A 27268-nucleotide genomic window follows, 5' to 3' on the forward strand; every position below is an offset into this window, starting at 1 on the left:
AGCTTATGTACATGTGTAAGTATTTGGGTCACTTATTGATGTAACACCAAAAATGCCAGACTTGTTTATGACCAATAATTAGCCGCAATAATGAAATCCGTGTCACCGCTCTCGTGGCTCTGGTGGCCGCAGAAAGAACATGACCAAGAAGAAAGAACAGACACGTTTAGTTCCTTTATTTTTTTTAACCTGTTTGACCCCCAAAACCTCCGACAGTCAAATTGTAAAAGACGCAGCGACTTTGGGGAAAACTGTCAAAATTTACAACTGAACTGGAAAAGTTGTGGAAGTCGCCAAGTAATGAATACTGTTCAATGTGCAATAAGAAAACCGCAACAACGTGTATAATTGGAAGTAACACAATACACTACAGACATAGAAATGCCGTATTTATTGGGACTAAAAAGTGTTGTGCGTCCTCCAGTGCGGAAATATCTGGCAGAGGAGAACGCTGACACAGTGTCCTGCCTGATAACAGAGAACAAAGTAGTGTCCTGTCCAACACTGATCAGTATGGTCGGAGCAGGGCAGGAGAGCAGCTACAAGGACCGGCACATCACTAAAGATGGAGGTCACGACTAGATGAAGGGCATTTCAGGTCAGGTGATCAGTACAATGCTTATAAGGAACGTCAAACCGTGGTAAAGTGTGTGTGTGTGTGTGTAGCAGAGCTGTGTATAGCAGACTTGTGGGTGTAGAAGAGACGGGTGTGCGTGTATGTGTGTGTGGCAGAGCTGGGGTTGTGTAGCAGAGCTGGGTATGTGTGTGTGTGTAGCAGAGATAGGTGTGCGTGTTTGTGTGTAGCAGAGCTGGGCGTTTGTGTAGCAGAGCTGGGGGTGTGTGTGTGTAGTAGGGCTGAGTATGTGTGTAGTAGGGCTGGGTATGTGTGTGGGTACATCGCCCTGCCCGCAGCACAGCCTATAGCACAGCGCACCGCCCCGCCCGCAGCACAGCCCACAGCACAGCGCAGCGCACCACCCTGCCCGCAGCACAGCCTACAGCTACAGCACAGCGCACCACCCTGCCTAAAGCACAGCGTACCACCCTGCCCACAGCACAGCGCCCCGCCCATAGCACAGCCCACAGCACAGCGCAGCGCACCACCCTGCCTTTATAAAGCACAGCGCACCGCCCTGCCCGCAGCACAGCCTACAGCTACAGCACAGCGCACCACCCTGCCTAAAGCACAGCGTACCACCCTGCCCACAGCACAGCGCCCCGCCCGTAGCACAGCCCACAGCACAGCGTACCGCCCCACCCGCAGCACAGCCCATAGCACAGCGCACCATCCTGCGCGCTGCATCTCCCCTGTCTCCTGTGACCCTTCTCCACCACCCCCCGGTAAGCTACATTCAGATTATAAGCTGTACCCCTCATTTTTCCTTCCAAAATTTTGGGAGGAAAGGTGCATGTTATAATCCAAAAAAATACGGTAATTCTGAGAATTTTATAAAAACCTAAATTCCATTAGTCCGGAAATATCCCGACATGTGACACAAATGGTGTCAGGTCAGATTAATGGTGTCCAGGTCCTCAGGAGCAGCTGCAGAGCATCTCATCCGGGCACAGCGTGAGGACGTGCGAGAGGATACCCGACCACATGAGCACCAGGACACAGAAACCACAACACGATGAGGAGCAGGCAGAGAAGGCAATTGTGTTTTCCGATAATCCGGCAGCTTCGCAGCCCCCAGGACGCCGTATTTAAGGAATTTATCCTCAGGACATTAAAAAGAATAAATAAATAAAAATAACAGTAAAGCATGGAAAACTGCAGAATAAGCAAATGTCCTCAATACATGAGACTGTGCGGAGGATTACTGTCCGCCTCTGGCTTCCCCATCACGTTGCGGAGTCTGCGGAGGATTAGTGTCCGGCTCCGGCTTCCCCATCACGTTGCGGAGTCTGCTGAAACGTAGCGTCGTGTCCCTGGACAGAAAATAAATACGGCTCCTTGCCCACGCCCTTCGTCAGGTCCGGGTTGTTGGGGTGATGCCGCTGAATATGTTTCACCACCTGGAACTTTTGCTTCGCCCGGTACGAGCAATACTGGCAGAAGAAGGGCTGCTGGTTGGTGTGGGTGAGATAATGGTGGCGGAGGCCGGCGGGCCAGCGGAAGCCTCGTTGGCACACGCTGCAGACGTACGGTTTTTCCTCGCTGTGTTTTTTCAGATGGGTTTTGAGAAGGAAGCGCGTCTTAAATGCTTTCCCGCACTGTTCGCAGATGAAGGAGCGCACGTCTCGGTGCCGGGTCTCCCGGTGGACGCGGAGCGCATCGGCTCTGTTGGTGCAATAGTCGCATTCCTCGCACTGGTACGGCTTCAGGCCTGGAAATACAGAAGCACAAGACGCTCACAGACACCCGATAAGTACAGTATGTGCCTCACAGACACCCGATAAGTACAGTATGTGCCTCAGACACTCCATAAATACCCTCTGTGCCTCAGAGACACCCGATAAGTACCGTGTGTGCCTCAGAGACACCTGATAAGTACCATCTGTACCTCAGACACCCGATAAGTACAGTCTGTGCCTCAGACACCCGATAAGTACAGTCTGTGCCTCAGAGATATCTGATAAGTACGGTCTGTGCCTCAGAGATACCTGATAAGTACTGTATGTGCCTCAGATACCTGATAAGCACCGTCTGTGCCTCAGAGATACCTGATAAGCACCGTCTGTGCCTCAGAGACACCTGATAAGTACAGTCTGTGCCTCAGAGATACCTGATAAGCACCGTCTGTGCCTCAGAGATACCTGATAAGCACCGTCTGTGCCTCAGAGATACCTGATAAGCACCGCCTTTGCCTCAGAGATACCTGATAAGTACCATCTGTACCTCAGACACCTGATAAGTACCGTCTGTGCCTCAGAGACACCTGATAAGTACAGTCTGTGCCTCACAGACACCTGATAAGTACAGTCTGTGCCTCAGAGACACCTGATAAGTACCGTGTGTGCCTCACAGACACCCGATAAGTACCGTCTGTGCCTCACAGACACCCGATAAGTATAGTCTGTGCCTCACAGACACCCGATAAGTATAGTCTGTGCCTCACAGACACCTGATAAGCACCGTCTGTGCCTCACAGACACCTGATAAGTACCGTCTGTGCCTCACAGACACCTGATAAGTACCATCTGTGCCTCACAGACACCTGATAAGTACCGTCTGTGCCTCACAGACACCTCATAAGCACCGTCTGTGCCTCAGACACCTGATAAGCACAGTCTGTGCCTCACAGACACCTGATAAGTACCGTCTGTGCCTCACAGACACCTGATAAGTACCGTCTGTGCCTCACAGACACCTCATAAGCACCGTCTGTGCCTCAGACACCTGATAAGCACCGTCTGTGCCTCACAGACACCTGATAAGCACCGTCTGTGCCTCTGAGACACCTGATAAGCACTGTGTGCCTCACAGACACCTGATAAGCACTGTCTGTGCCTTACAGACACCTGATAAGCACCATCTGTGCCTCACAGACACCTGATAAGCACCGTCTGTGCCTCTGAGACACCTGATAAGCACTGTCTGTGCCTCACAGACACCTGATAAGCACCGTCTGTGCCTCTGAGACACCTGATAAGCACTGTCTGTGCCTCACAGACACCTGATAAGCACCGCCTGTGCCTCAGAGACCTCAGATTTAAAACTCTACAAGTAGCAGGGGTCTGAATGTAGCCCACTTAATAGCTCTGGACTCCCCATTCATCCTCAAAAAATCTATAGTTACTTTTTTTTTTCTAGTCTTTCTTTCTCTTAACTTTTTTTTAATCTTTTTATGTCGAAAAATAACGAAAAGAAGGGAATTTTGTTTACTTACCGTAAATTCCTTTTCTTCTAGCTCCAATTGGGAGACCCAGACAGTGGGTGTATAGCTACTGCCTCCGGAGGCCGCACAAAGTACTACACTTAAAAGTGTAAGGCCCCTCCCCTTCTGGCTATACACCCCCCCGTGGGAGCACGGGTCCTTCAGTTTTAGTGCAAAAGCAAGAAGGAGGAAAGCCAATAAATGTTTCAAAAACAAATTCAATCCGATAAACAATATCGGAGAACGTAAGTTATTAACATGAACAACATGTGCACCCGAAAAACAAATACCCTCAGAAAAACAGGGCGGGTGCTGGGTCTCCCAATTGGAGCTAGAAGAAAAGGAATTTACGGTAAGTAAACAAAATTCCCTTCTTCTTTTTCGCTCCTAATTGGGAGACCCAGACAATTGGGACGTCCAAAAGCAGTCCCTGGGTGGGTAAAAGAATACCTCGCGATCGGGCTGTCAGGCAGCCCTTTCTTACAGGTGGGCCACCGCCGCCTGCAGGACTTGTCTACCTAGGCTGGCATCCGCCGAAGCGTAGGTATGCACCTGATAATGCTTGGTGAAAGTGTGCAGACTCGACCAGGTAGCCGCCTGGCACACCTGCTGAGCCGTAGCCTGATGCCGTAATGCCCAGGATGCACCCACGGCTCTGGTAGAATGGGCCTTCAGTCCAGAAGGAGTCGGAAGCCCAGCAGAACGGTAGGCGTGAAGAATTGGTTCCTTGATCCACCGCGCAAGGGTGGATTTGGAAGCTTGCGACCCTTTATGCTGACCAGCGACCAGGATAAAGAGTGCATCCGAACGGCGCAGAGACGCCGTGCGGGAAATGTAGATCCTGAGTGCTCTCACCAGGTCCAACAGATGTAAACCCTTTTCAAATTGGTGAACTGGATGCGGACACAAAGATGGTAAAGTGATATCCTGATTGAGATGAAAGGAAGATACCACCTTGGGAAGAAACTCTGGAATTGGACGCAGTACTACCTTGTCTTGGTGAAACACCAGGAAGGGAGATTTGCAAGATAACGCCGCCAGCTCTGACACTCTCCGAAGAGACGTGACCGCCACCAGAAAAGCCACTTTCTGTGAAAGCCGAGAAAAGGAAATCTCCTTCATAGGCTCGAAAGGCGGCTTCTGGAGAGCAATCAGAACCTTGTTCAGATCCCAGGGTTCCAATGGCCGCTTGTAAGGGGGAATGATATGACAAACCCCTTGCAGGAACGTGCGTACCTTAGGAAGTCGCGCCAGGCGCTTCTGAAAGAATACGGATAGCGCAGAAACTTGTCCTTTAAGGGAGCTAAGCGACAAACCTTTTTCCAACCCAGACTGCAGGAAGGAAAGAAAAATAGGCAATGCAAATGGCCAGGGAGAAACTCCCTGAGCAGAGCACCAAGATAAGAATATCTTCCACGTTCTGTGATAGATCTTAGCTGAGGATGGTTTTCTAGCCTGTCTCATGGTGGCAACAACATCATGAGATAAACCTGAGGTCCCTAGGACCCAGGACTCAATGGCCACACAGTCAGGTTCAGGGCCGCAGAATTCAGATGGAAAAACGGCCCTTGAGACAGCAAGTCTGGACGGCCTGGTAGCGCCCACGGTTGTCCTACCGTGAGATGCCACAGATCCGGGTACCACGACCTCCTTGGCCAGTCTGGAGCGACGAGAATGGCGCAACGGCAGTCGGACCTGATTTTGCGGATCACTCTGGGCAACAATGCCAGAGGTGGGAACACATAAGGTAGTCGGAACTGCGACCAATCCTGAACTAAGGCGTCTGCCGCCAGAGCTCGGTGATCGTGAGACCGTGCCATGAAAACCGGGACCTTGTTGTTGTGCCGTGACGCCATCAGGTCGACGTCCGGCATCCCCCAGCGGCGACAGATCTCCTGAAACACGTCTGGGTGAAGGGACCATTCCCCTGCGTCCATGCCCTGGCGACTGAGAAAGTCTGCTTCCCAGTTTTCCACGCCTGGGATGTGAACTGCGGATATGGTGGATGCTGTGTTTTCCACCCACGGCAGAATCCGCCGGACTTCTTGAAAGGCTTGTCGACTGCGTGTTCCCCCTTGGTGGTTGATGTACGCCACCGCTGTGGAATTGTCCGACTGAATCCGGATCTGCTTGCCCTCCAGCCACTGTTGGAAGGCTCGCAGAGCCAGATAGACTGCTCTGATTTCCAGAACATTGATCTGAAGGGTGGACTCTCTCTGAGTCCACGTACCCTGAGCCCTGTGGTGAAGAAACACTGCTCCCCACCCTGATAGGCTCGCATCTGTCGTGACCACCTCCCAGGATGGGGGTAGGAACGACTTTCCTTTTGACAATGAGGTGGGAAGAAGCCACCATCGGAGAGAGTCCTTGGTTGCCTGAGAGAGGGAGACATCCCTGTCGAGGGACGTCGACTTCCCGTCCCATTGGCGGAGAATGTCCCATTGTAGAGGGCGCAGATGAAACTGCGCGAAAGGGACTGCTTCCATTGCTGCCACCATCTTCCCTAGGAAATGCATGAGGCGCCTCAAGGAGTGGGACTGGTTCTGCAGGAGAGATTGCACCCCTGTCTGCAGAGAGCACTGCTTGTCCAGTGGAAGCTTCACTATCGCTGAGAGGGTATGAAACTCCATGCCAAGATATGTTAGTGATTGGGTCGGGGTTAGATTTGACTTTGAAAAGTTGATAATCCACCCGAAATTCTGGAGAGTCTTCAGTGCCACGTTCAGACTGTGTTGGCATGCCTCTTGAGAGGGTGCCTTTATAAGTAGATCGTCCAAATACGGGATCACGGAGTGACCCTGAGAGTGCAGGACTGCTACCACTGCTGCCATGACCTTGGTGAAGACCCGAGGGGCTGTCGCCAGCCCGAAAGGTAACGCTACGAACTGCAGGTGTTCGCTTTCTATAACGAAGCGTAGAAAACGCTGATGCTCTGGCGCAATCGGCACGTGAAGATAAGCATCCTTGATGTCTATTGATGCTAAGAAATCTCCTTGAGACATTGAGGCTATGACGGAGCGGAGAGATTCCATCCGGAACCTCCTGGTTTTTACGTGTTTGTTGAGCAACTTTAGATCCAGGACGGGCCGAAAGGACCCGTCCTTCTTTGGCACCACAAACAGATTGGAGTAAAAACCGTGACCTTGTTCCTGAAGAGGAACGGAAGTCACCACTCCTTCCGCCTTTAGAGCGGCCACCGCCTGCAGCAGAGCATCGGCTCGGTCGGGCGGTGGGGAAGTTCTGAAGAAACGAGTTGGAGGACGAGAGCTGAACTCTATCCTGTACCCGTGAGACAGAATGTCCCTCACCCAACGGTCTTTGACCTGTGACAGCCAAATGCCGCCAAAGCGGGAGAGCCTGCCACCGACCGAGGATGCGGAGAGAGGAGGCTGAGAGTCATGAGGAAGCCGTCTTGGTAACGGTTCTTCCTGCTGTCTTTTTTGGGTGTGACTGCGTCCGCCAAGAATCTGAATCTCTCTGATCCTTTTGAGTCCTTTTGGACGAGGAGAATTGGGACCTGCCTGAGCCTCGAAAGGACCGAAAACCAGACTGACCCCTCCTTTGTTGGGGCTTGTTTTGTCTGTGTTGAGGTAAGGATGAGTCCTTACCCTTGGAGTGTTTAATGATTTCATCCAAACGCTCCCCAAACAATCGGTCACGAGAAAAGGGCAAACTGGTTAAGCACTTCTTGGAAGCAGAATCTGCTTTCCATTCTCTCAACCACAGGGCTCTGCGCAAAACCACGGAGTTGGCTGACGCCACCGCCGTACGGCTCGTAGAGTCCAGGACAGCATTAATCGCGTAAGACGCGAATGCAGACATCTGAGAGGTCAATGGTGCCACCTGCGGGGCAGATGTACGTGTGACCGAGTCGACTTGTATAAGCCCAGCTGAAATAGCTTGGAGTGCCCATACGGCTGCGAAAGCTGGCGCCAACGACGCTCCAATAGCTTCATAGATGGATTTCAGCCAGAGCTCCATCTGCCTGTCAGTGGCGTCCTTAAGTGCCGCTCCATCTTCTACTGCAACTAAGGATCTAGCTGCAAGCCTGGAGATTGGAGGGTCCACCTTGGGACACTGGGTCCAACCCTTGACCACGTCAGGGGGAAAGGGATAGCGTGTATCTTTAAGCCGTTTAGAAAACCGCTTCTCAGGATAAGCGTGGTGTTTCTGGATTGCATCTCTAAAGTCAGCGTGGTCCAGAAAAGTGCTTAATTTACGCTTGGGGTATCTGAAATGGAATTTCTCCTGCTGTGAAGCTGCCTCCTCCTCAGTAGGAGCTGGCGGAGAAATATCTAACATCCTATTGATGGACGCTATAAGATCATTCACTATGGCGTCACCATCCGGTGTATCCAGATTGAGAGCGGTCCCAGGATCAGAATCTTGATCAGTTACATCCGCCTCATCACCCATAGATTCGTCCCGCTGGGATCCTGACCAGTGAGACGAAGTTGAGGGCCCCTCATAACGAGCCCGCTTAGGTTGTCTGGGACTGTCGTCCGAGTCAGAGCCGTCACCCTGGGGTGCATGTGACACCCCCGGAGCTTGGAAGTGTTCCAGCTGAGGGGGACCAGGGAGCAATGATGCCACAGTGTCCATGGGCTGAGTTACTGGTCTAGACTGCAATGTTTCAAGAATCTTTGACATGGTCATAGACAATCTGTCAGCAAAAGCTGCAAACTCCGTTCCTGTCACCTGGACAGCATTCACAGGTGGTACACCCTGGGTCACGTCCAGCAGAGGCCCCGGCTGTGCAAGTTGCACAGGGGCCGAGCACTGCACACAATGGGGGTCAGTGGAACCTGCCGGTAGAGCAGCCCCACATGCGGTACAGGCAGCATATAATGTCTGTGCCTTGGCACCCTTGCGTTTAGCGGACGACATGCTGTTGCCTCCTTGTAATCTAGGAGGGTATATAGCCGAGAATCACCAGCGACTGTACAGTGAAAAGTATTTGCAAACACAAAATACTCAGTATACAAACGGCACAAGTGGGGGTGAGCCCTTGAGGGCTGCTTACCGCCCGCTGAACAGCGGGTATGAGGCCGTAGAATCCCGTGTCTGGGTCTCCCCGTCTCCCCTCTGCAGCTCAGCGTGCAGGCAGGAATGGCTGCCGGCGTTCTGTGAAGAGGGGCGGACCGTGGGCGTGCCACAAACAAAGAGCGGGAAACTGCGTCCTACTGTGCCTGGTGTGAGGGCTGGAGTATGTAAAAAAGACTCCAGCCCTCAGCGCTGATGCTCTGTACAGCGTCCCGCCCTCCTCCTGACTGGCAGGTGCGGAGGCGGGAACGAACGAACTAGGCCGCAAAAGCCGGGGACTGTAGTAATAAGCGCGGCCGTGATATATACACGGCCAGCGCGGCAGTCCCCGGCGCACCACTAGTCCCAGCGGCCGGCGCGACCGTTCTCCCCGAGTCTACCCACTCAGCTAAGCTGAAGTGAGGAAATGGCACAAGCGCAGCAGCGCTGTTGTCCCCGGCGCACTAACACACCCAGCAATGCTGCGGTGTGCGCGCGTATGCACGGGGACACAGAGTACCTTGACGGAGCAGGGCCATGTCCCTGACGATACTCAGCTCCAAATCCAGCGGCTTCTCCAGCGGCTGTGGATGGAGCACGGTCTCAGTGCCTGGAGACCGGTAAAATCCCACTTCGCCCAGAGCCCTAATGGGGATGGGGAAGGAATCAGCATGTGGGATCCAGCCTCCGTACCCGCAATGGGTACCTCAACCTTAACAAGCACCACCGACAGAAAGTGGGGTGAGAAGGGAGCATGCTGGGGACACTTGTATGGGTCCTCTTTTCTTCCATCCGACATAGTCAGCAGCTGCTGCTGACTAAACAGTGGAGCTATGCGTGCGTGTCTGACCTCCTTCGCACAAAGCAAAAAACTGAAGGACCCGTGCTCCCACGGGGGGGTGTATAGCCAGAAGGGGAGGGGCCTTACACTTTTAAGTGTAGTACTTTGTGCGGCCTCCGGAGGCAGTAGCTATACACCCAATTGTCTGGGTCTCCCAATTAGGAGCGAAAAAGAAAAGAAAAATTTGTTACCATTTTTTGTGTACAGCTCCTTTGAAGACATATGCGTTTCTATGGTTACAGACTACAAACAATTTAGTGTAGTCTGATTCTGCTGTCAAAGCTCTGTGCATACTCTGACTCTTACATTTTGCAGACACATAATAAAACTACAAGGTAAGCAAATAAAGAAATGGTGCGGGGCAATCTGACTGCAGGATCAGACTACAGGTTTGTAGTCTGTTACCATGGAAACATATAAATCTTTATAGGAGCTGTAGATACAAAATGAGACCGGCCGTACTATTACGCCATGATGGCGGCTTTGGCTGTGACTGACCGTACACGCTGCGCTTTTGCTCCGGAGATAGGTCCATCCCCAGCGATTTAACCCCCTCAGATGCCACAATCTATAGCAACTGCAGCATCTAAAGGAGGTTTGCACAGGAAGGAAAACCACAACAAGACCCCTGCCGCACAATTGTGTGGAGCTGATGGACTGTCCGGCAGCGAAGGGTCTTTCAATATTTATTGGGTTACTAGGATGTAGTATTAGATTCTAGTAAGCAAATAAATAGGTATTATTGACGCAATCAGAGGAAGCGCCGCTGTATGCTTAGATACACTACACAAGGCTCTCAAGGGGTAAAAATCAATCAAAAGGGGCAACACTAAATGGTGCCAGCATAGATCCTGCCTTACCTGTGTGCTTGGTCATGTGATATTTCAGCTGGTTGACCCATTTACATTTGTAGCCACATTCTGGGCAGAGGTAATTCTTCTCATCTATGTGGATCCGCATGTGGTACTACAAAAACAAGGGAAAATTATTTCATTATTCAAGGTCAGACAAGTTATATTAGTGATGAGCGGGCACTACCATGCTCGGGTGCTGAGTACTGGTAACTAGTGATGAGCGGGCACTACCATGCTCGGGTGCTGAGTACTGGTAACTAGTGATGAGCGGGCACTACCATGCTCGGGTGCTGAGTACTGGTAACTAGTGATGAGTGGGCACTACCATGCTCGGGTGCTGAGTACTAGTAACTAGTGATGAGTGGGCACTACCATGCTCGGGTGCTGAGTACTGGTAACTAGTGATGAGTGGGCACTACCATGCTCGGGTGCTGAGTACTGGTAACTAGTGATGAGCGGGCACTACCATGCTCGGGTGCTCTGTACTGGTAACTAGTGATGAGTGGGCACTACCATGCTCGGGTGCTGAGTACTAGTAACTAGTGATGAGTGGGCACTACCATGCTCGGGTGCTGAGTACTGGTAACTAGTGATGAGTGGGCACTACCATGCTCGGGTGCTGAGTACTGGTAACTAGTGATGAGCGGGCACTACCATGCTCGGGTGCTGAGTACTCAAGTCAAGCCCGTCCAAGTGTCTAACCTGCTCATTTCGAGCACCCGAGCATGGTAGTGCCCACTCATCACTAGTTACCAGTACTCAGCACCTGAGCATGGTAGTGCCCGCTCATCACTAGTTACCAGTACTGAGCACCTGAGCATGGTAGTGCCCGCTCATCACCAGTTACCAGTACTGCGCACCCGAGCATGGTAGTGCCCGCTCATCACTAGTTACCAGTACTGAGCACCCGAGCATGGTAGTGCCCGCTCATCACCAGTTACCAGTACTGCGCACCCGAGCATGGTAGTGTCCGCTCATCACTAGTTACCAGTAGTGAGCACCTGAGCATGGTAGTGCCCGCTCATCACTAGTTACGAGTACTGAGCACCCGAGCATGGTAGTGTCCGCTCATCACTAGTTACGAGTACTGAGCACCCGAGCATGGTAGTGTCCGCTCATCATTAGTTACCAGTACTGAGCCCCCGAGCATGGTAGTGCCCGCTCATCACTAGTTACCAGTACTGAGCACCCGAGCATGGTAGTGCCCGCTCATCACCAGTTACCAGTACTGAGCACCCGAGCATGGTAGTGCCCGCTCATCACTAGTTACGAGTACTGAGCACCCGAGCATGGTAGTGCCCGCTCATCGCTAGTTACGAGTACAGAGCACCCGAGCATGGTAGTGCTCACTCATCACTAGTTACAAGTACTGAGCACCCGAGCATGGTAGTGCCCGCTCATCACTAGTCACGAGTACCGAGAATGGCAGTGCCTGCTCATCACTAGTTACGAGTACCGAGCACCTGAGCATGGTAGTGCCCGCTCATCACTAGTTACGAGTACCGAGCATGGTAGTGCCCACTCATCACTAGTTAGTATCCATTATTTATCGGGTAGTCCAGGTTAAGTGTTCCCTCAAATAATCCCTCCCCTGCGGAAACTATGGGCCATCTGGAACAGGATTCCCCCTCTTTGACACATAATATAGGGAGAGGAAGGTCTAATGGGACCAGCTCTGTTCTGTTGGTTGTAAAATTTGCACCAAAATGCTGACATCCCCCCCAATAAACCCACCCCCAAACTTACTTTAAGACGTGAAGGGTCCGCGCAGGCGTAAGTGCAGAGGTGACACTTGTACGGTTTTTCGCCAGTGTGGATTCGGCTATGCCAGGTGATCTTCTGCTTATTCCGGGTGCTATAGTCACAGTCTGAGCACTTGTAAATACGAGTGGCCCCGTGGCCCTTCACATGGTGGTCATACACTAGTTGATGACGACAGGAGAAGGAGCAGAATGGACACTGCAGGGGCCCCCCATCCGCCGCCTCACTGTCAGGCGGCCCGATGCTTTCATGCTCCTCCGCGTAGTGATTGATAAGCTGCTGTCGGTCTTTGGCGGAGTACTGGCACTGCTGGCAGTGGTGGGAGAAGTGTGTTTTCCGGTGTTCCTCCATGTCCTCCCTGCGAGAGAAGGCTTCCTTGCAGAGCAGGCATTCCAGCTGGAGGTGCTGCTTCTGCAGGTGGCATCGGAGCGTGGCCTGGCTGTGGCAGGAGAACGGGCATTGTGAGCACTCATGAGAGGCTTTTTCGTGGTGTTTCCTCAGACTGTGCTGCTTTAAAGCAGCCTCGGAGCTAAAACTCGCCTGGCAAACCGTGCATGGGTAGACGGCATCGCCGCTGTGGCAGCTGGCCATGTGCCGGGCGACGTCATTCTGGCTGTAGCCGCTGTAGTCACAGAGTTTGCAGAAGTGAGTGGGCGTCTTCTCGTGAACCCTCCGTTGGTGAAGCCTCAATTTAGAGTTGGTGCCAAAGGTCCTGCTGCAAGAACTGCAGGCAATCCGCCCGACGCCGGTGTGCAGAGACTCGTGCGCTTCCAGCCGGTAACGTCTGGTGGTGCTGAAATCGCAGTATCGGCAGCGGTGAGGTTTGATACCTTCATGGCGAATGCGTACGTGCGGCTTCATGCACCGCGGCTGCTTGCAGGTGAAGTCGCACTGCTTGCACTGCAGCTGCAGTCTGCTCTGCGAGTATTTCTGGTGCAGCTCGCGATGCCGTTTTAACGCCCCGGGCGACATGCACCGGTACGAGCACAGGGGGCACTGCAGCTCGCCGGGCTTTAAACATCCTTTCTTCTTGTGCGTTTTCATGGCTCGCTCCTGGGTGCAAGTAAAGACACAGGAAGGGCAAGAAAGTCGACGGGCGCTGGTGGAGTCATACGAGCCGTTGCCAACCTCTGCCTCTGGCCCTGGACTTTGGTGGTCTTCATCCACAGGACTCTCACGTCCCATTTCTTGAGCGCCCTCTACTTCTTTCAAGGGTGCCTCAGACTGGAGGCTTGGAGGACAAGGAGCCCTCTGTACCTCCGGACAGCTCTGGTTGACGTGACAGGTTATGGTGCACTCCCTGGAGCAGGAGTAGGAGCAGAACGAGCAGTGAAACTTTCCCCCTTCAATTCGGTACTTCTCATTGACGGTCTCGGAGATCCTAAGGGTGTCCGATGAGGATACCGCTACACTCGTTTCTTCATTGTCCAATGAGTTTTCCGAAATTTTGTCCATAACTGGATTTTGGAATGAACTTGGACACGGGGACAAATGTTTGTCAGGTTCTAAGGATTCCTCAATGGAGCCTAAGTCTGCTGGACCATCTCCTAAATCCCTATCCACATGGTGGTCTGCACCCTCCACCGACATGGCCGTCCTCAGACACGCTCTCTTCTTCTTCACGGGACACTTCTTAAGAACGTGAGTGTTGAGGCCCCTCTGCTGCTTAAAGCTGGCTCCGCACTCCTGACACACGAGCGAGGATTTGCGCAGGTGGCAGCCATTCTTGGCATGTTGGACGATGCTTCCTTTCTTCTTAGTGATGTAGGAACACTTCTCACATTTGTAGACCTGCGTATCGGACTGGACCACCAGCATTTGGACCCTCCCCTCCAGGACGAGCGTTTCCGCTTGCTCCTTGTCTTGCTTTCTCAATGCTTTCAAGATGGATTCTGGCTTACTGCTTTCATCCTCTGCTTCATCCAGAGGGACAGTGGTGGCTTCAACTTCTTGGATGGTGCTTTCATGAAGATCGCTGGATTGGCAGACTATGGTCAGCTGGACGCCACCCTTCACCACGTCTGCCCAGGAGTCCTGCACTTCTACAGGGATGTCTCCGGGCTGGAGCTCCAGGTCGGCGTTCACATGGAGCGGCAGCTCCTCGCCTTTCTGGCTCACTTGGCAGAGGATTGCTTCTTGGTTGTACTGCACGGTCACGCACACCCCATTTTCCACCTTCTCCGGATCATCCCCCGGGTGCGGATCTGCTTCTTCGTCGTAGTCTTGGCTGCAGTTTGCATGGTCCTCCCCAGCCATGGACTCGGAGAAGCAGAGGATTTCATCACTGGTAGGGAGAGGATCGTCACAAGCAGAAGACTCTTTGGCCAAAAGTTCACTGGACTCGGAAAGCTGAAGTCTTACCGGAAAGTCGGCAATTTCTATACTGCAGGTTTCAACAGGCTCCAGAGTAATGGCCGCCAGTAAGGACTCGTCCGGCACCGCAATACCTGCGTCTGCAGGCGGTTCAGTAAGACCGTCCACCTGCATGCATTCTGAGGTCCGATTATCAGTCGTCTCTGCACCATTATCGCCTGGAGCCCGTTTACCAGCAGAGGGTATATGTTTGTTCGGAGCCTCGATTTTGTAGGGAAAAAGCAGATCCACGCTGCTGTTCTCCTGCTGCTTGCTGGCGTAGCGCTCCAGCCAGGCCTGATCCCCGGGGACGTATCCGTGGGACTTACGCTTGTGGAAGAAGAGGCTGGTATTACTGAAGGTACGGAAGGAGCAGAGGGCGCAGCGGAACTCCCGGTGCTTGGTGTGCTTGCCGTTCTCATGGTTGCGCAGGGTCTGCTTGTACTTGGTCTGGTAGCTGCAGTGCTGACATTGGTACATGGTGATCTCCGGAGACTGAGAATGCTTCACCTGCATGTGCTTGTGAAGCTCGGCCTTACGCTTGCACCCGAATCCACAGATTTCACAGATAAGAGTCTTCCCCTGGTGCCGGAGCTTGTGGCTACTGAGCTGGTCTGCCCGATGGCAGCGGTACGAGCACTGGCTGCAATGGTACCTGGTGGAATAAAGACCGGGCAGTGAACAGTGTACATCTGGATGATATAAAGTGCGTATTTAATCAATTTACTTTATTTTGCCATATTCTGAGACTAGTGAGTGCAGCTCTGGGGTATAATACAGAAGGTAACTCAGGATCAGTAATGTAATGTATGTACACAGTGACTGCACCAGCAGAATAGTGAGTGCAGCTCTGGAGTATAATACAGGAGGTAACTCAGGATCAGTAATGTAAATGTATGTACACAGTGACTGCACCAGCAGAATAGTGAGTGCAGCTCTGGAGTATAATACAGGAGGTAACTCAGGATCAGTAATGCAATGTATGTACACAGTGACTGCACCAGCAGAATAGTGAGTGCAGCTCTGGAGTATAATACAGGATAATGTAATGTATGTACACAGTGACTGCACCAGCAGGATAGGGAGTGCAGCTCTGGAGTATAATACAGGATAATGTAATGTATGTACACAGTGACTGCACCAGCAGAATAGTGAGTGCAGCTCTGGAGAATAATACAGGAGGTGACTCAGGATCAGTAATGTAGGTTACCAGTGTATTTTAATGGTAGACATGTACTTCAGTGCATTCCTTTTTAGCCAGCGGTCAGACACATCTTCCATTATTCGGTACCTGCAGTATCTCCCCGGCATGCTCACCAGTATGCGTGGTATCATACTGCACTCACCTGAGGTCTCCGCTGTGTTTGCGCATGTGCACGTTCAGGTAGTGTTTCCATTTAGTGATGTACCCGCACTCGGTGCACATATAGTTCTTGTCCGTGGAGTGGGTCAGCATGTGCTTGGACAGGTAACTGATGTCTCGGCACATGAAGTCGCACTGGCTGCACTTGTGAGGCTTTTCACCTGAGAATGGGAACAGAGAAAAAAATGAAAAGCTTAAAATCCATCCAATGTCATTGGTGAATGTGTTAGTGCTGAAGTCATAGCATCGTCATCTACTGATTAATGCCTTACAGTTAAGATCAGATGGAAAGAGAGAGACCTGGTCTGCGCTCTACAAATCGCCACTATCTGCCGGCATTATTTATTGTAGGCGTGGCACAACATAATTATTGTGGCTACTGACGCTGCCGCTGGACCCGGATCCTGCAGATCCAGTCACTCATCTCATCAGATTTCCCTTGAAGTTTAGATTAATATAAATGCAGCTCTTTGACTATCATAGTTCTCCCTGCGGAGATCGAGCCGAGTCCAGAGCGTCACAAGCTCAAGGGGTAAAGTATACAAACTGGCTGGCCTCATCGACCATTAATGGGAAAGATATAGGGAAGCACGTATCCCGACCAATCTGAAACTTACCCTGTACTGACGAGAGGTAAGGGGGGAAAAAGATCTAGTCATCTGGTCCTGGGGGGGGGGTGTCACATGTTCAAAATACGCAGAAAATAATATCTGTAACGCTAACCTTTGCCTCATTAAAACACCTTGGAGCTCCAGGAATTTGTTTGCCCTTCCTCAGTATAGATCATTAATATTGGATCATTGGATCGATGGGGGTCTGCCACCCATCACCCACCCATTTGCTATTAGGAGGACTCGTGGTGACTGATGTACACAGAGCAAGGGGCAAGATGGCACAGCTCTGACCACCGCGTAGTGGCCACTTGGTGGTAGGCTCCTATTTACTTCAATTGGAGCCACTGCAGTGTGTACAGAGCTGTGCCGTTTAGCTCCATACTGTGTGCACATCCTGCAGCTTTGGGACCTGTTAGTGGCCGATCTCTGTGAGTACGGACTGCCACCAATCTGAAATGGATGACAAAGGACTGGTGATGAGTGGGCACTACCATGCCCGGGTGCTTAGTACTGGTAACTAGTGATGAGCGGGCACTACCATGCTCGAGTGCTCAGTACTGGTAACTAGTGATGAGCGGGCACTACCATGCTCGGGTGCTTAGTACTGGTAACTAGTGATGAGCGGGCACTACCATGCTGAGGTGCTCAGTACTGGTAACTAGTGATGAGCGGGCACTACCATGCTCGGGTGCTCAGTACTGGTAACTAGTGATGAGCGGGCACTACCATGCTCGGGTGCTCAGTACTCGTAACTAGTGATGAGCGGGCACTACCATGCTCGGGTGCTCAGTACTGGTAACTAGTGATGAGTGGGCACTACCATGCTCGGGTGCTCAGTACTGGTAACTAGTGATGAGCGGGCACTACCATGCTCGGGTGCTCAGTACTGGTAACTAGTGATGAGCGGGCACTACCATGCTCGGGTGCTCAGTACTGGTAACTAGTGATGAGCGGGCACTACCATGCTCGGGGGCTCAGTACTGGTAACTAGTGATGAGCGGGCACTACCATGCTCGGGTGCTTAGTACTGGTAACTAGTGATGAGCGGGCACTACCATGCTCAGGTGCTCAGTACTGGTAACTAGTGATGAGCGGGCACTACCATGCTCGGGTGCTCAGTACTGGTAACTAGTGATGAGCGGGCACTACCATGCTCGGGTGCTCAGTACTGGTAACTAGTGATGAGCGGGCACTACCATGCTCGGGTGCTCAGTACTGGTAACTAGTGATGAGCGGGCACTACCATGCTCGGGTGCTTGGTACTCAAGGAGCAGTTGGATGCTCGGATTGGAGCGACTTGAGTGCCTGAGTATAAAGGAAGTCAACACCGGACGAAAGCATTTTTCCAGAAGATCATCCATTATAGTCGGTATGCGAGTCATGCCCGTCCATGTCTACAACTGCTCAATACGAGTACCGAGCACCTGAGCATGGTAGTGCCCGCTCATCACTAGTTACCAGTACTGAGCACCCGAGCATGGTAGTGCCCGCTCATCACTAGTTACCAGTACTGAGCACCTGAGCATGGTAGTGCCCGCTCATCACTAGTTACCAGTACTGAGCACCTGAGCATGGTAGTGCCCGCTCATCACTAGTTACCAGTACTGAGCACGGTAGTGCCCGCTCATCACTAGTTACCAGTACTGAGCACCCGAGCATGGTAGTGCCCGCTCATCACTAGTTACCAGTACTGAGCACCCGAGCATGGTAGTGCCCGCTCATCACTAGTTACCAGTACTGAGCACCCGAGCATGGTAGTGCCCGCTCATCACTAGTTACTAGTACTGAGCACCTAAGCATGGTAGTGCCCGATCATCACTAGTTACCAGTACTGAGCACCTGAGCATGGTAGTGCCCGATCATCACTAGTTACGAGTACTGAGCACCCAAGCATGGTAGTGCCCGATCATCACTAGTTACCAGTACTGAGCACCTGAGCATGGTAGTGCCCGATCATCACTAGTTACCAGTACTGAGCACCCGAGCATGGTAGTGCCCGCTCATCACTAGTTACCAGTACTGAGCACCTGAGCATGGTAGTGCCCGCTCATCACTAGTTACCAGTACTGAGCACCCGAGCATGGTAGTGCCCGCTCATCACTAGTTACGAGTACAGAGCACCCGAGCATGGTAGTGCCCGATCATCACTAGTTACCAGTACTGAGCACCTGAGCATGGTAGTGCCCGCTCATCACTAGTTACCAGTACAGAGCAACCGAGCATGGTAGTGCCCGCTCATCACTAGTTACGAGCACTAAGCACCAGAGCATGGTAGTGTCCGCTCCTCACTAGTAACGAGTACAGAGCACTCGAGCATGGTAGTGCTCGCTCATCACACTAGTTACGAGTACTGAGCACCCGAGCATGGTAGTGCCCGCTCATCACTAGTTACCAGTACTGAGCATGGTAGTGCCCGCTCATCACTAGTTACCAGTACTGAGCACCCGAGCATGGTAGTGCCCGCTCATCACTAGTTACTAGTACTGAGCACCCGAGCATGGTAGTGCCCGCTCATCACTAGTTACCAGTACTGAGCACCTGAGCATGGTAGTGTCCACTCATCACTAGTTACGAGTACAGAGCACCCGAGCATGGTAGTGCCCGCTCATCACTAGTTACCAGTACTGAGCACCCGAGCATGGTAGTGCCCGCTCATCACTGGTTACCAGTACTGAGCACCTGAGCATGGTAGTGTCCACTCATCACTAGTTACCAGTATTGAGCACTCGAGCATGGTAGTGCCCGCTCATCACTACTAAGGAGCGGTCATCGATATAGTCCTGCACAAGCAGAAGACAAACACATATCTGTAAAGTACATATCATATAAGGATAATTCCCGTACCTGTGTGGAGCAGTATGTGACGCATCAGGACTCTCTTGTGTGCGGTGGCAAAGTCGCAGTCTCCGCAGCGGTGAATCTTCTCGCTGGCGTGCATCTTGCCCACATGGTCGGCATATTCCACCGGATTGAAGCTCTTGTAGGGACAGAAGCGGCACGTCAGCTCCTCTTTTCCAGGATGGCCGCACTTCTTGTGTTTGCGGAACACGTGTTTGTTGGAGCACACAAAGTCACAGTCCTGGCAGTGGAAGGCGTAGTGGTTCTTCCGGTGGACTTCCATCTCTTCGCGGCTCTTGAACAGTAGGGAGCAGGCGTGGTAGCGGCACTCTACGGCCTGGATTCCGTGAGACTCCTTCACGTGTCGGAGGAAGTCCTTGCGATCGGACAAGGCTTGGTCACACCCTTGCTGCAGACATCTCATCTTCTGCTCCGTTTTGTGTCCTTTCATGTGATCCTTCAGAGCCTGGCTCAGTTTGAAGGTTTCCTCGCACACCGGGCAGGAGTAGGTGTCGGAGTAGAAGTTGGACACCCCTTCGTGAATGCTCGCCATGTGGCGGTTGAGGGCGTTCTTCTCCACCGCGCTGTAGTCGCACAGAGGGCAGCCGTGGACCTTCTCACCGGCCTCCCGCATCATGTGGATCTTCAGTTTATTGCGGCTGGTGAAGAACTTGCTGCAGTTCGAGCACTGGAGGTTCGGGTCGGGGAAGTGAAGATGGAGGTGGTCGGCCAAGTGGGTCCTTTTCTTAAAGCATCGCTTGCACTCCGGGCACATGTGGGTTTTATACAGGTGCTCCTTGCCGTTCTCTATGCCGCCTGCATTCAGGGAGACAGAAGTGTGCGTCAGGTCTATACGAGTATACTCGACCCCCGCTATGTGGGGGTCTCAGTCCCAAAGGGGTAAAATTGCAACATGCCAGTAAAAAGAAGCAACTTTGCAAAATTACTTATTAAAAATTCCCTTGCCTCTTAAGAACTGAAGAGACTTAATTCTGTAGTTTACTTCTTGTTGCCTAGGTTACCGGCAACCTCTGCAAACTACCAGAGGTGAACGGTTTCCTAGACTAGGAGTATGCATTTACAAGCTTTTTCTACAGAGCTTGTCAGTGCTGCCCTGAAGCGGTCCAGATCACTGGGTACAACCGGCTTCAGTATCCCCTGACAAAGCGAAACAAATCATCCTCTCCTTGCAGCATACGAGACTGCACCGTGACGCTGGTCTGAACTGGGTTCACACATTTCATGTGTCTCGGTCTATACGATACAAGAACCGACTGCGGGAGTCCTGACCTGAACATAGCAGACTTATAGGCATATACGAGTCTGCAGCGTTCGGGTCAGTCCGTGCCTCGCGGTCCGTGCTGGGGCTGCTACACCGGCAGAATGTTAGCTTCGCACAGCTGCATGGCTCGTCACAGTGTATCAGAGCCTGGAATCTGTACGATCAGCATAGGATGGAAGACTCTAGAAGTAATCAAGGTTTTAATTCACTGACAGCAAGCAAAGATATCGGGGGAGGAAAAAAAAAAAAAAAAAAAGTACAAACAAAAAGTTGCACAATTCTACGGAGAATCCATTTTATTTAAATGCGTCTGGAAATCCCTTTTTCAGTTTTCCAGCTTTTTCTGTACCATTTATAGAAATCTGCACTTTTTGGGCAACAAGTAAAAGTTCTGGATCCTTACGTGTCGCCTGCGGTCTCATCGGACTTCTCTTTTCTCTGCCGTTATTTTCATTTTCTTCATTGCTGTTGGATTCTGGATTTTCAGTTTCACTTTTTCGAGTCGTTTTTCTGCGTTTTCGGCATCTGAGCGCCGGGACGGAACCATGACCGACGACATCTGAAAAACAAAAAATTATTGTGAACAAGACGCACAACGAGATGCACAGTCAATGGACGCTGACGAATATTCTGCACTGGATTTACTGGTAATATGTACTGGAACCTGAATATACAGCTGGATCTGATAATCCAGAATTCTTGATAATCTGGCACAGGCCAAGAATAGACCCAGTGACAGATTAGTAGGCGATGCCTCTAAAATTTCCCTCTTACATATTCACATATCAGAAGTATATATATATATATATATATATATATATATATATATATATATATATATATATATATATATATATTATATATTATATATATTATATATATATATATATATATATATATATATATATATATATATATATATATATATATATATATATATATATATATATATATATATATCTCTCTATTAGAGATAGATATATATATATATATATATATATATATATATATATATATATATCTCTATTAGAGATAGATAGAGATTATATATATATATATATATATATATATATATATCTCTGTCTATCTATCTCTAATATATAATATATATATGTCTCTAATAAAATATATATCTCTAATATAATATATATATATATATATATATATATATATATATATATATATATATATGTTATATTAGAGATATATAGATATATTATATATTATATAATATAATATATAAAATATGGCTGAAACGGTTTCATGGCCGAGATCAGAGACCTCTGATCCTGGGTAATATTGGAGGCCGGCTGTCAATCACAGAAGGGTGATCCAACATTTCCCAGATCCTGTGTTATAGAGAGCTTCCAGCAATATGGGACTGTGCAGAGAAGTAAAAAAAGCAGAAGGGTCTTTGCAGACCCCAAATAATCGACATTTGGCACCAGGGTGCAACCACATAATCTCATATATGACTATCGGATGTGATTCTGCTCCTTCTGTAAATATAGCACATAAAGCGCCCACTTTGCTGCCTTTTACTTACTGGATGGCGACACAATCTCCAGGAAGTGACTTGCGGGCGGGGGGTCGTCACTCAGGGGCTCCAGGGCCGAGCGCGTCCCGGATTCAGGCTCCTCTAGAGTAAAATATGGCTCCCCGGGAGTAATGTGGGATCTCCGATGTTGGGAGAAAACCTTAGAATTGGAGCTGATGAAGTCACACTGGTTGCAGTGAAAGGGAAAATGAGTGCGGCAGTGCTGCGACATCTCCTGGCGGCCGGGGAAGAGGAGCCGGCAGGTGCGGTGAGAGCAGGGCACCGGCGTCAGCTTGTGCTCCCTCCTCAGATGAGACTGGAACCTCTTCAAGTCTTCAGCCAAGAACGGGCAGCCGCTGTGCCAGCACCGGAGCTCCGGCGGGGGAGGCGGGTGGCCGCGGAAATGTTCCTTCAATTCAGCCGGCGTCTTGAGTTCATTCCGGCAGATGGGGCAGGTGAAGGCGTCCGTTGCGGCTCCATGACTCGTGTCATCCTGCATCATCACCGGGTCACTGAGGAGGATTTGGGATTCGGTGAGAGATAAACTGGGACAGTCCGGTACCGAGGGGTCTCCGAGGGGATGGCAGATCTCCTGGGGCAGCAGATCGGCAACGTCTGTATTCATGGAGGTGCTGTCCACCCGCGACGAGTCCTTGCTCTGCAGATAGAAGGACGGCAAATGGAGAGCGTCCTCAGACGGAGCAGGATCCGCCATCAAACCCTCTATATGAGCACAAGACGACGTCTGAAGAATAGGCTGCTCACATGACTGCATCCTCCAATCAGAAGCCACCAACAGTCCGTCCTCCGACATCTCCTACAATATGGGGGCTGCATTATCCGGTAAATCGCTCTGCAGCCTCGTGTGTAACGTCTGCAAGTACAACAGAACTGGTAAGAAATCGCTCCAAGTAACGAGGAGCTCATCACAGATCACTATAGGAAATATCCTTATACATAGGGGCAGTATTATAGCAGTTATATTCTTGTACATAGGGGCAGTATTATAGTAGTTATATTCTTGTACATAGGGGGCAGTATTATAGTAGTTATATTCTTGTATATAGGGGCAGTATTATAGTAGTTATATTCTTGTACATAGGAGCAGTATTATAGTAGTTATATTCTTGCACATAGGAGCAGTATTGTAGTAGTTATATTCTTGTACATAGGGGGCAGTATTATAGTAGTTATATTCTTGTACATAGGGAGCAGTATTATAGTAGTTATATTCTTGTACATAGGGAGCAGTATTATAGTAGTTATATTCTTGTACATAGGGGGCAGTATTATAGTAGTTATATTCTTGTACATAGGGGGCAGTATTATAGTAGTTATATTCTTGTACATAGGGGCAGTATTATAGTGGTTATATTCTTGTACATAGGGGGCAGTATTATAGTAGTTATATTCTTGTACATAGGGGGCAGTATTATAGTAGTTATATTCTTGTACATAGAGGGCAGTATTATAGTAGTTATAGTCTTGTACATAGTGGGCAGTATTATAGTAGTTATATTCTTGTACATAGGGGCAGTATTATAGTAGTTATATTCTTGTACATAGGAGCAGTATTATAGTAGTTATATTCTTGTACATAGGGGCAGTATTATAGTAGTTATATTCTTGTACATAGGGGGCAGTATTATAGTAGTTATATTCTTGTACATAGAAGAAAGCAGTGGAAAAATCCAGCTGGACTCCAAAGGGATAAATAAAAATGCTTCTTTATTTATATCAACTCGATTAAAAATATATATCCATTTCTCAAGTAAAGACACCGGCTTGTTCACACTGATGCATGGCAGATGTATACTACTACGCGTTTCGGCGGAACGCCTTCCTCAGGTCATAGTCAGTACAAGATTAAGAGGAGATTTATAAATGTTTTTCCTGAGCAGCGAAGTAACTCACATGTTCTCAATAAATTAATTATATAGGGGAGTATACACTGCTCAGGTAAAATCACAAATTCACAAGAGGAAAGTACAAAAAGACCATGAAGTATTTATCTAACCTTAAATTACATAGGTATCCATCCAGATAAAATACAGAAAAAAATATATATATATCAATTAACATCTAGGTATGAAAATCCTATATATAGATAAATATACATATCTTTTTTTCTTTCTTTTTTTTCCCATAAATGGACATGAAAATCAATAGACACAATAAAACCCCACTTTATAGATGTAGATAATCACATTCGTTTGTCAAAACACATTATAGGAAGCAAGACATATAAAAAGGACACTGCCCACAGGTATAAGAAGAGAGAGAGAGAGAAGAAAAAAAAAAAAAAAAAAAAAAAAAAAATTTTATAATGTCTCGCAGTTGTCAGCCGAGGCCTACCCGTATATGTAAGGCTCAAACAGAACACATATCAATATTAATGAGCGACAGAAATATCAGTGTTGAGATCTACAACAACAAATCAACCACGCTCATACAATGGAAGTGTAAAGTGCTGTTGTATTAGTCTCGCAGTTGTCAGCCAAAAAAAAAAAAAAAAAAGGTTAAATTTCTCTCTTTTTTTCAAAAACCTCAATAGCATAAGATCAAATCATGTCTGCTATTTAATCCCTTTGGGAGGCGGGTATCCAACATAAAAATCCACCGACTTTCATGATTAAGTAGCTTTCTCCTATAGTCGCCTCCTCTCAATGGTTTAAAAACCTTCTCTATACCCTTGAATTTAAAAGCTGTCAAATTGCCCTTGTGGACTGTGGCAAAATGTCTAGATACCGCAGAGATACCAATGGTATTAGCGTTCACTGAATCGGACATGTGCTTGCGTATACGTTTTTTAAGTGGCCCCACTGTACAGCCTACGTATTGAATCTGGCATTGTTCACACTCTATCAGATATACCACATGATCACTATTACAGTTAATGAAAGTATTAATGTTAAAGCTATTACCATTGTGGAAAGATACAAAGGTATCACTCTTGCTAACAAAACTGCAGCATTTACATTTAGCGGCACCGCACTTAAAAAAACCTTTGACTTCTAACCACGTGGTAGATCTGACCGGCCGTGCGGAGACAAATGTGCTAGGAGACAAAATACTCTGCAAAGTGGGAGCCTTTCTGGCAACAAATCTAACTGCATTCTTGCTCATGATTTCCTTCAATCTCAGATCTTGGTTCAGCAGAGGTAAGTATTTTTTTATGATATTTTTTATACTGTCAAATTGATCACTGAATTGCGTAGAGAAGGTAATAAAACAATTATCGTTGTCCCTCTGTTTAGTAGTTATATTCTTGTACATAGGGGGCAGTATCATAGTAGTTATATTCTTGTACATAGGAGCAGTATTATAGTAGTTATATTCTTGTACATAGGGGCAGTATTATAGTAGTTATATTCTTGTATATAGGGGCAGTATTATAGTAGTTATATTCTTGTACATAGGGGCAGTATTATAGTAGTTATATTCTTGTACATAGGGGCAGTATTATAGTAGTTATATTCTTGTACATAGGAGCAGTATTATAGTAGTTATATTCTTGTACATAGGGGCAGTATTATAGTAGTTATATTCTTGTACATAGGGGCAGTATTATAGTAGTTATATTCTTGTACATAGGGGCAGTATTATAGTAGTTATATTCTTGTATATAGGAGCAGTATTATAGTAGTTAGGGTTAAAGACAGACTCAGAGCACGAGATTATCCTGGGTGGGTATTAGACAGAGCAGAGCATATAGTTGATAGAGTAAATAGAGTAGACCTCCTTTTAGTGATATTTTGTGGCTGGGGAGATACATAGATGACATGTTACTCGTATGGAGGAGCACAGAATCCAGAGCTGAGGAATTGTTTTCATATTTGGATAATAATGAGTTCAATCTGAAATTCACACACAATCTACATAAAACAAAAATTAATTTTTTGGATATTGAATTCTCCATCAAAGATAACAGAGTATGTATTTCTCCATTTAGGAAACCTCTGGCCACTAATAACACACTGAATGCATCTTCCTGCCATCCTAAACATGTTCTGAGAAATATTCCAGTGGGAGAATTGATCCGTACTAAGAGAAATAGTTCCAGCCCAGCTACATACAAAAAAGAGGCACAAAGGGTTAAAGACAGACTCAGAGCACGAGATTATCCTGGGTGGGTACTAGACAGAGCAGAGCATATAGTTGATAGAGTAAATAGAGTAGACCTCCTTGCCGACAAATCTAAACAGAGGGACAACGATAATTGTTTTATTACCTTCTCTACGCAATTCAGTGATCAATTTGACAGTATAAAAAATATCATAAAAAAATACTTACCTCTGCTGAACCAAGATCTGAGATTGAAGGAAATCATGAGCAAGAATGCAGTTAGATTTGTTGCCAGAAAGGCTCCCACTTTGCAGAGTATTTTGTCTCCTAGCACATTTGTCTCCGCACGGCCGGTCAGATCTACCACGTGGTTAGAAGTCAAAGGTTTTTTTAAGTGCGGTGCCGCTAAATGTAAATGCTGCAGTTTTGTTAGCAAGAGTGATACCTTTGTATCTTTCCACAATGGTAATAGCTTTAACATTAATACTTTCATTAACTGTAATAGTGATCATGTGGTATATCTGATAGAGTGTGAACAATGCCAGATTCAGTACGTAGGCTGTACAGTGGGGCCACTTAAAAAACGTATACGCAAGCACATGTCCGATTCAGTGAACGCTAATACCATTGGTATCTCTGCGGTATCTAGACATTTTGCCACAGTCCACAAGGGCAATTTGACAGCTTTTAAATTCAAGGGTATAGAGAAGGTTTTTAAACCATTGAGAGGAGGCGACTATAGGAGAAAGCTACTTAATCATGAAAGTCGGTGGATTTTTATGTTGGATACCCGCCTCCCAAAGGGATTAAATAGCAGACATGATTTGATCTTATGCTATTGAGGTTTTTGAAAAAAAGAGAGAAATTTAACCTTTTTTTTTTTTTTTTTTTTGGCTGACAACTGCGAGACTAATACAACAG

General features: G+C 48.7%; 1 protein-coding gene across 1 annotated transcript in view; it reads right to left on the reverse strand.

Annotated features, from left to right (window-relative positions):
* Positions 1-151: 151 nt before the first annotated feature.
* Positions 152-27268, reverse strand: part of ZNF142 (zinc finger protein 142) — a 29013-nt gene continuing 1896 nt past the window's right edge. The window contains exons 2-8 of the mRNA XM_075317079.1: positions 22292-23156; positions 21149-21304; positions 19470-20279; positions 15995-16172; positions 12282-15303; positions 10542-10647; positions 152-2327 (exon numbers count right to left, since the gene is read on the reverse strand). Coding sequence (XP_075173194.1) covers positions 1867-2327; positions 10542-10647; positions 12282-15303; positions 15995-16172; positions 19470-20279; positions 21149-21304; positions 22292-23096 — 5538 coding nt within the window. The 5' untranslated portion in view covers positions 23097-23156 and the 3' untranslated portion in view covers positions 152-1866. The remainder of the gene's footprint in view (positions 2328-10541; positions 10648-12281; positions 15304-15994; positions 16173-19469; positions 20280-21148; positions 21305-22291; positions 23157-27268) is intronic.

This window comes from Anomaloglossus baeobatrachus, chromosome 7 (genome assembly GCF_048569485.1).
Source record: "Anomaloglossus baeobatrachus isolate aAnoBae1 chromosome 7, aAnoBae1.hap1, whole genome shotgun sequence".
Lineage (NCBI taxonomy): Eukaryota > Metazoa > Chordata > Amphibia > Anura > Aromobatidae > Anomaloglossus > Anomaloglossus baeobatrachus.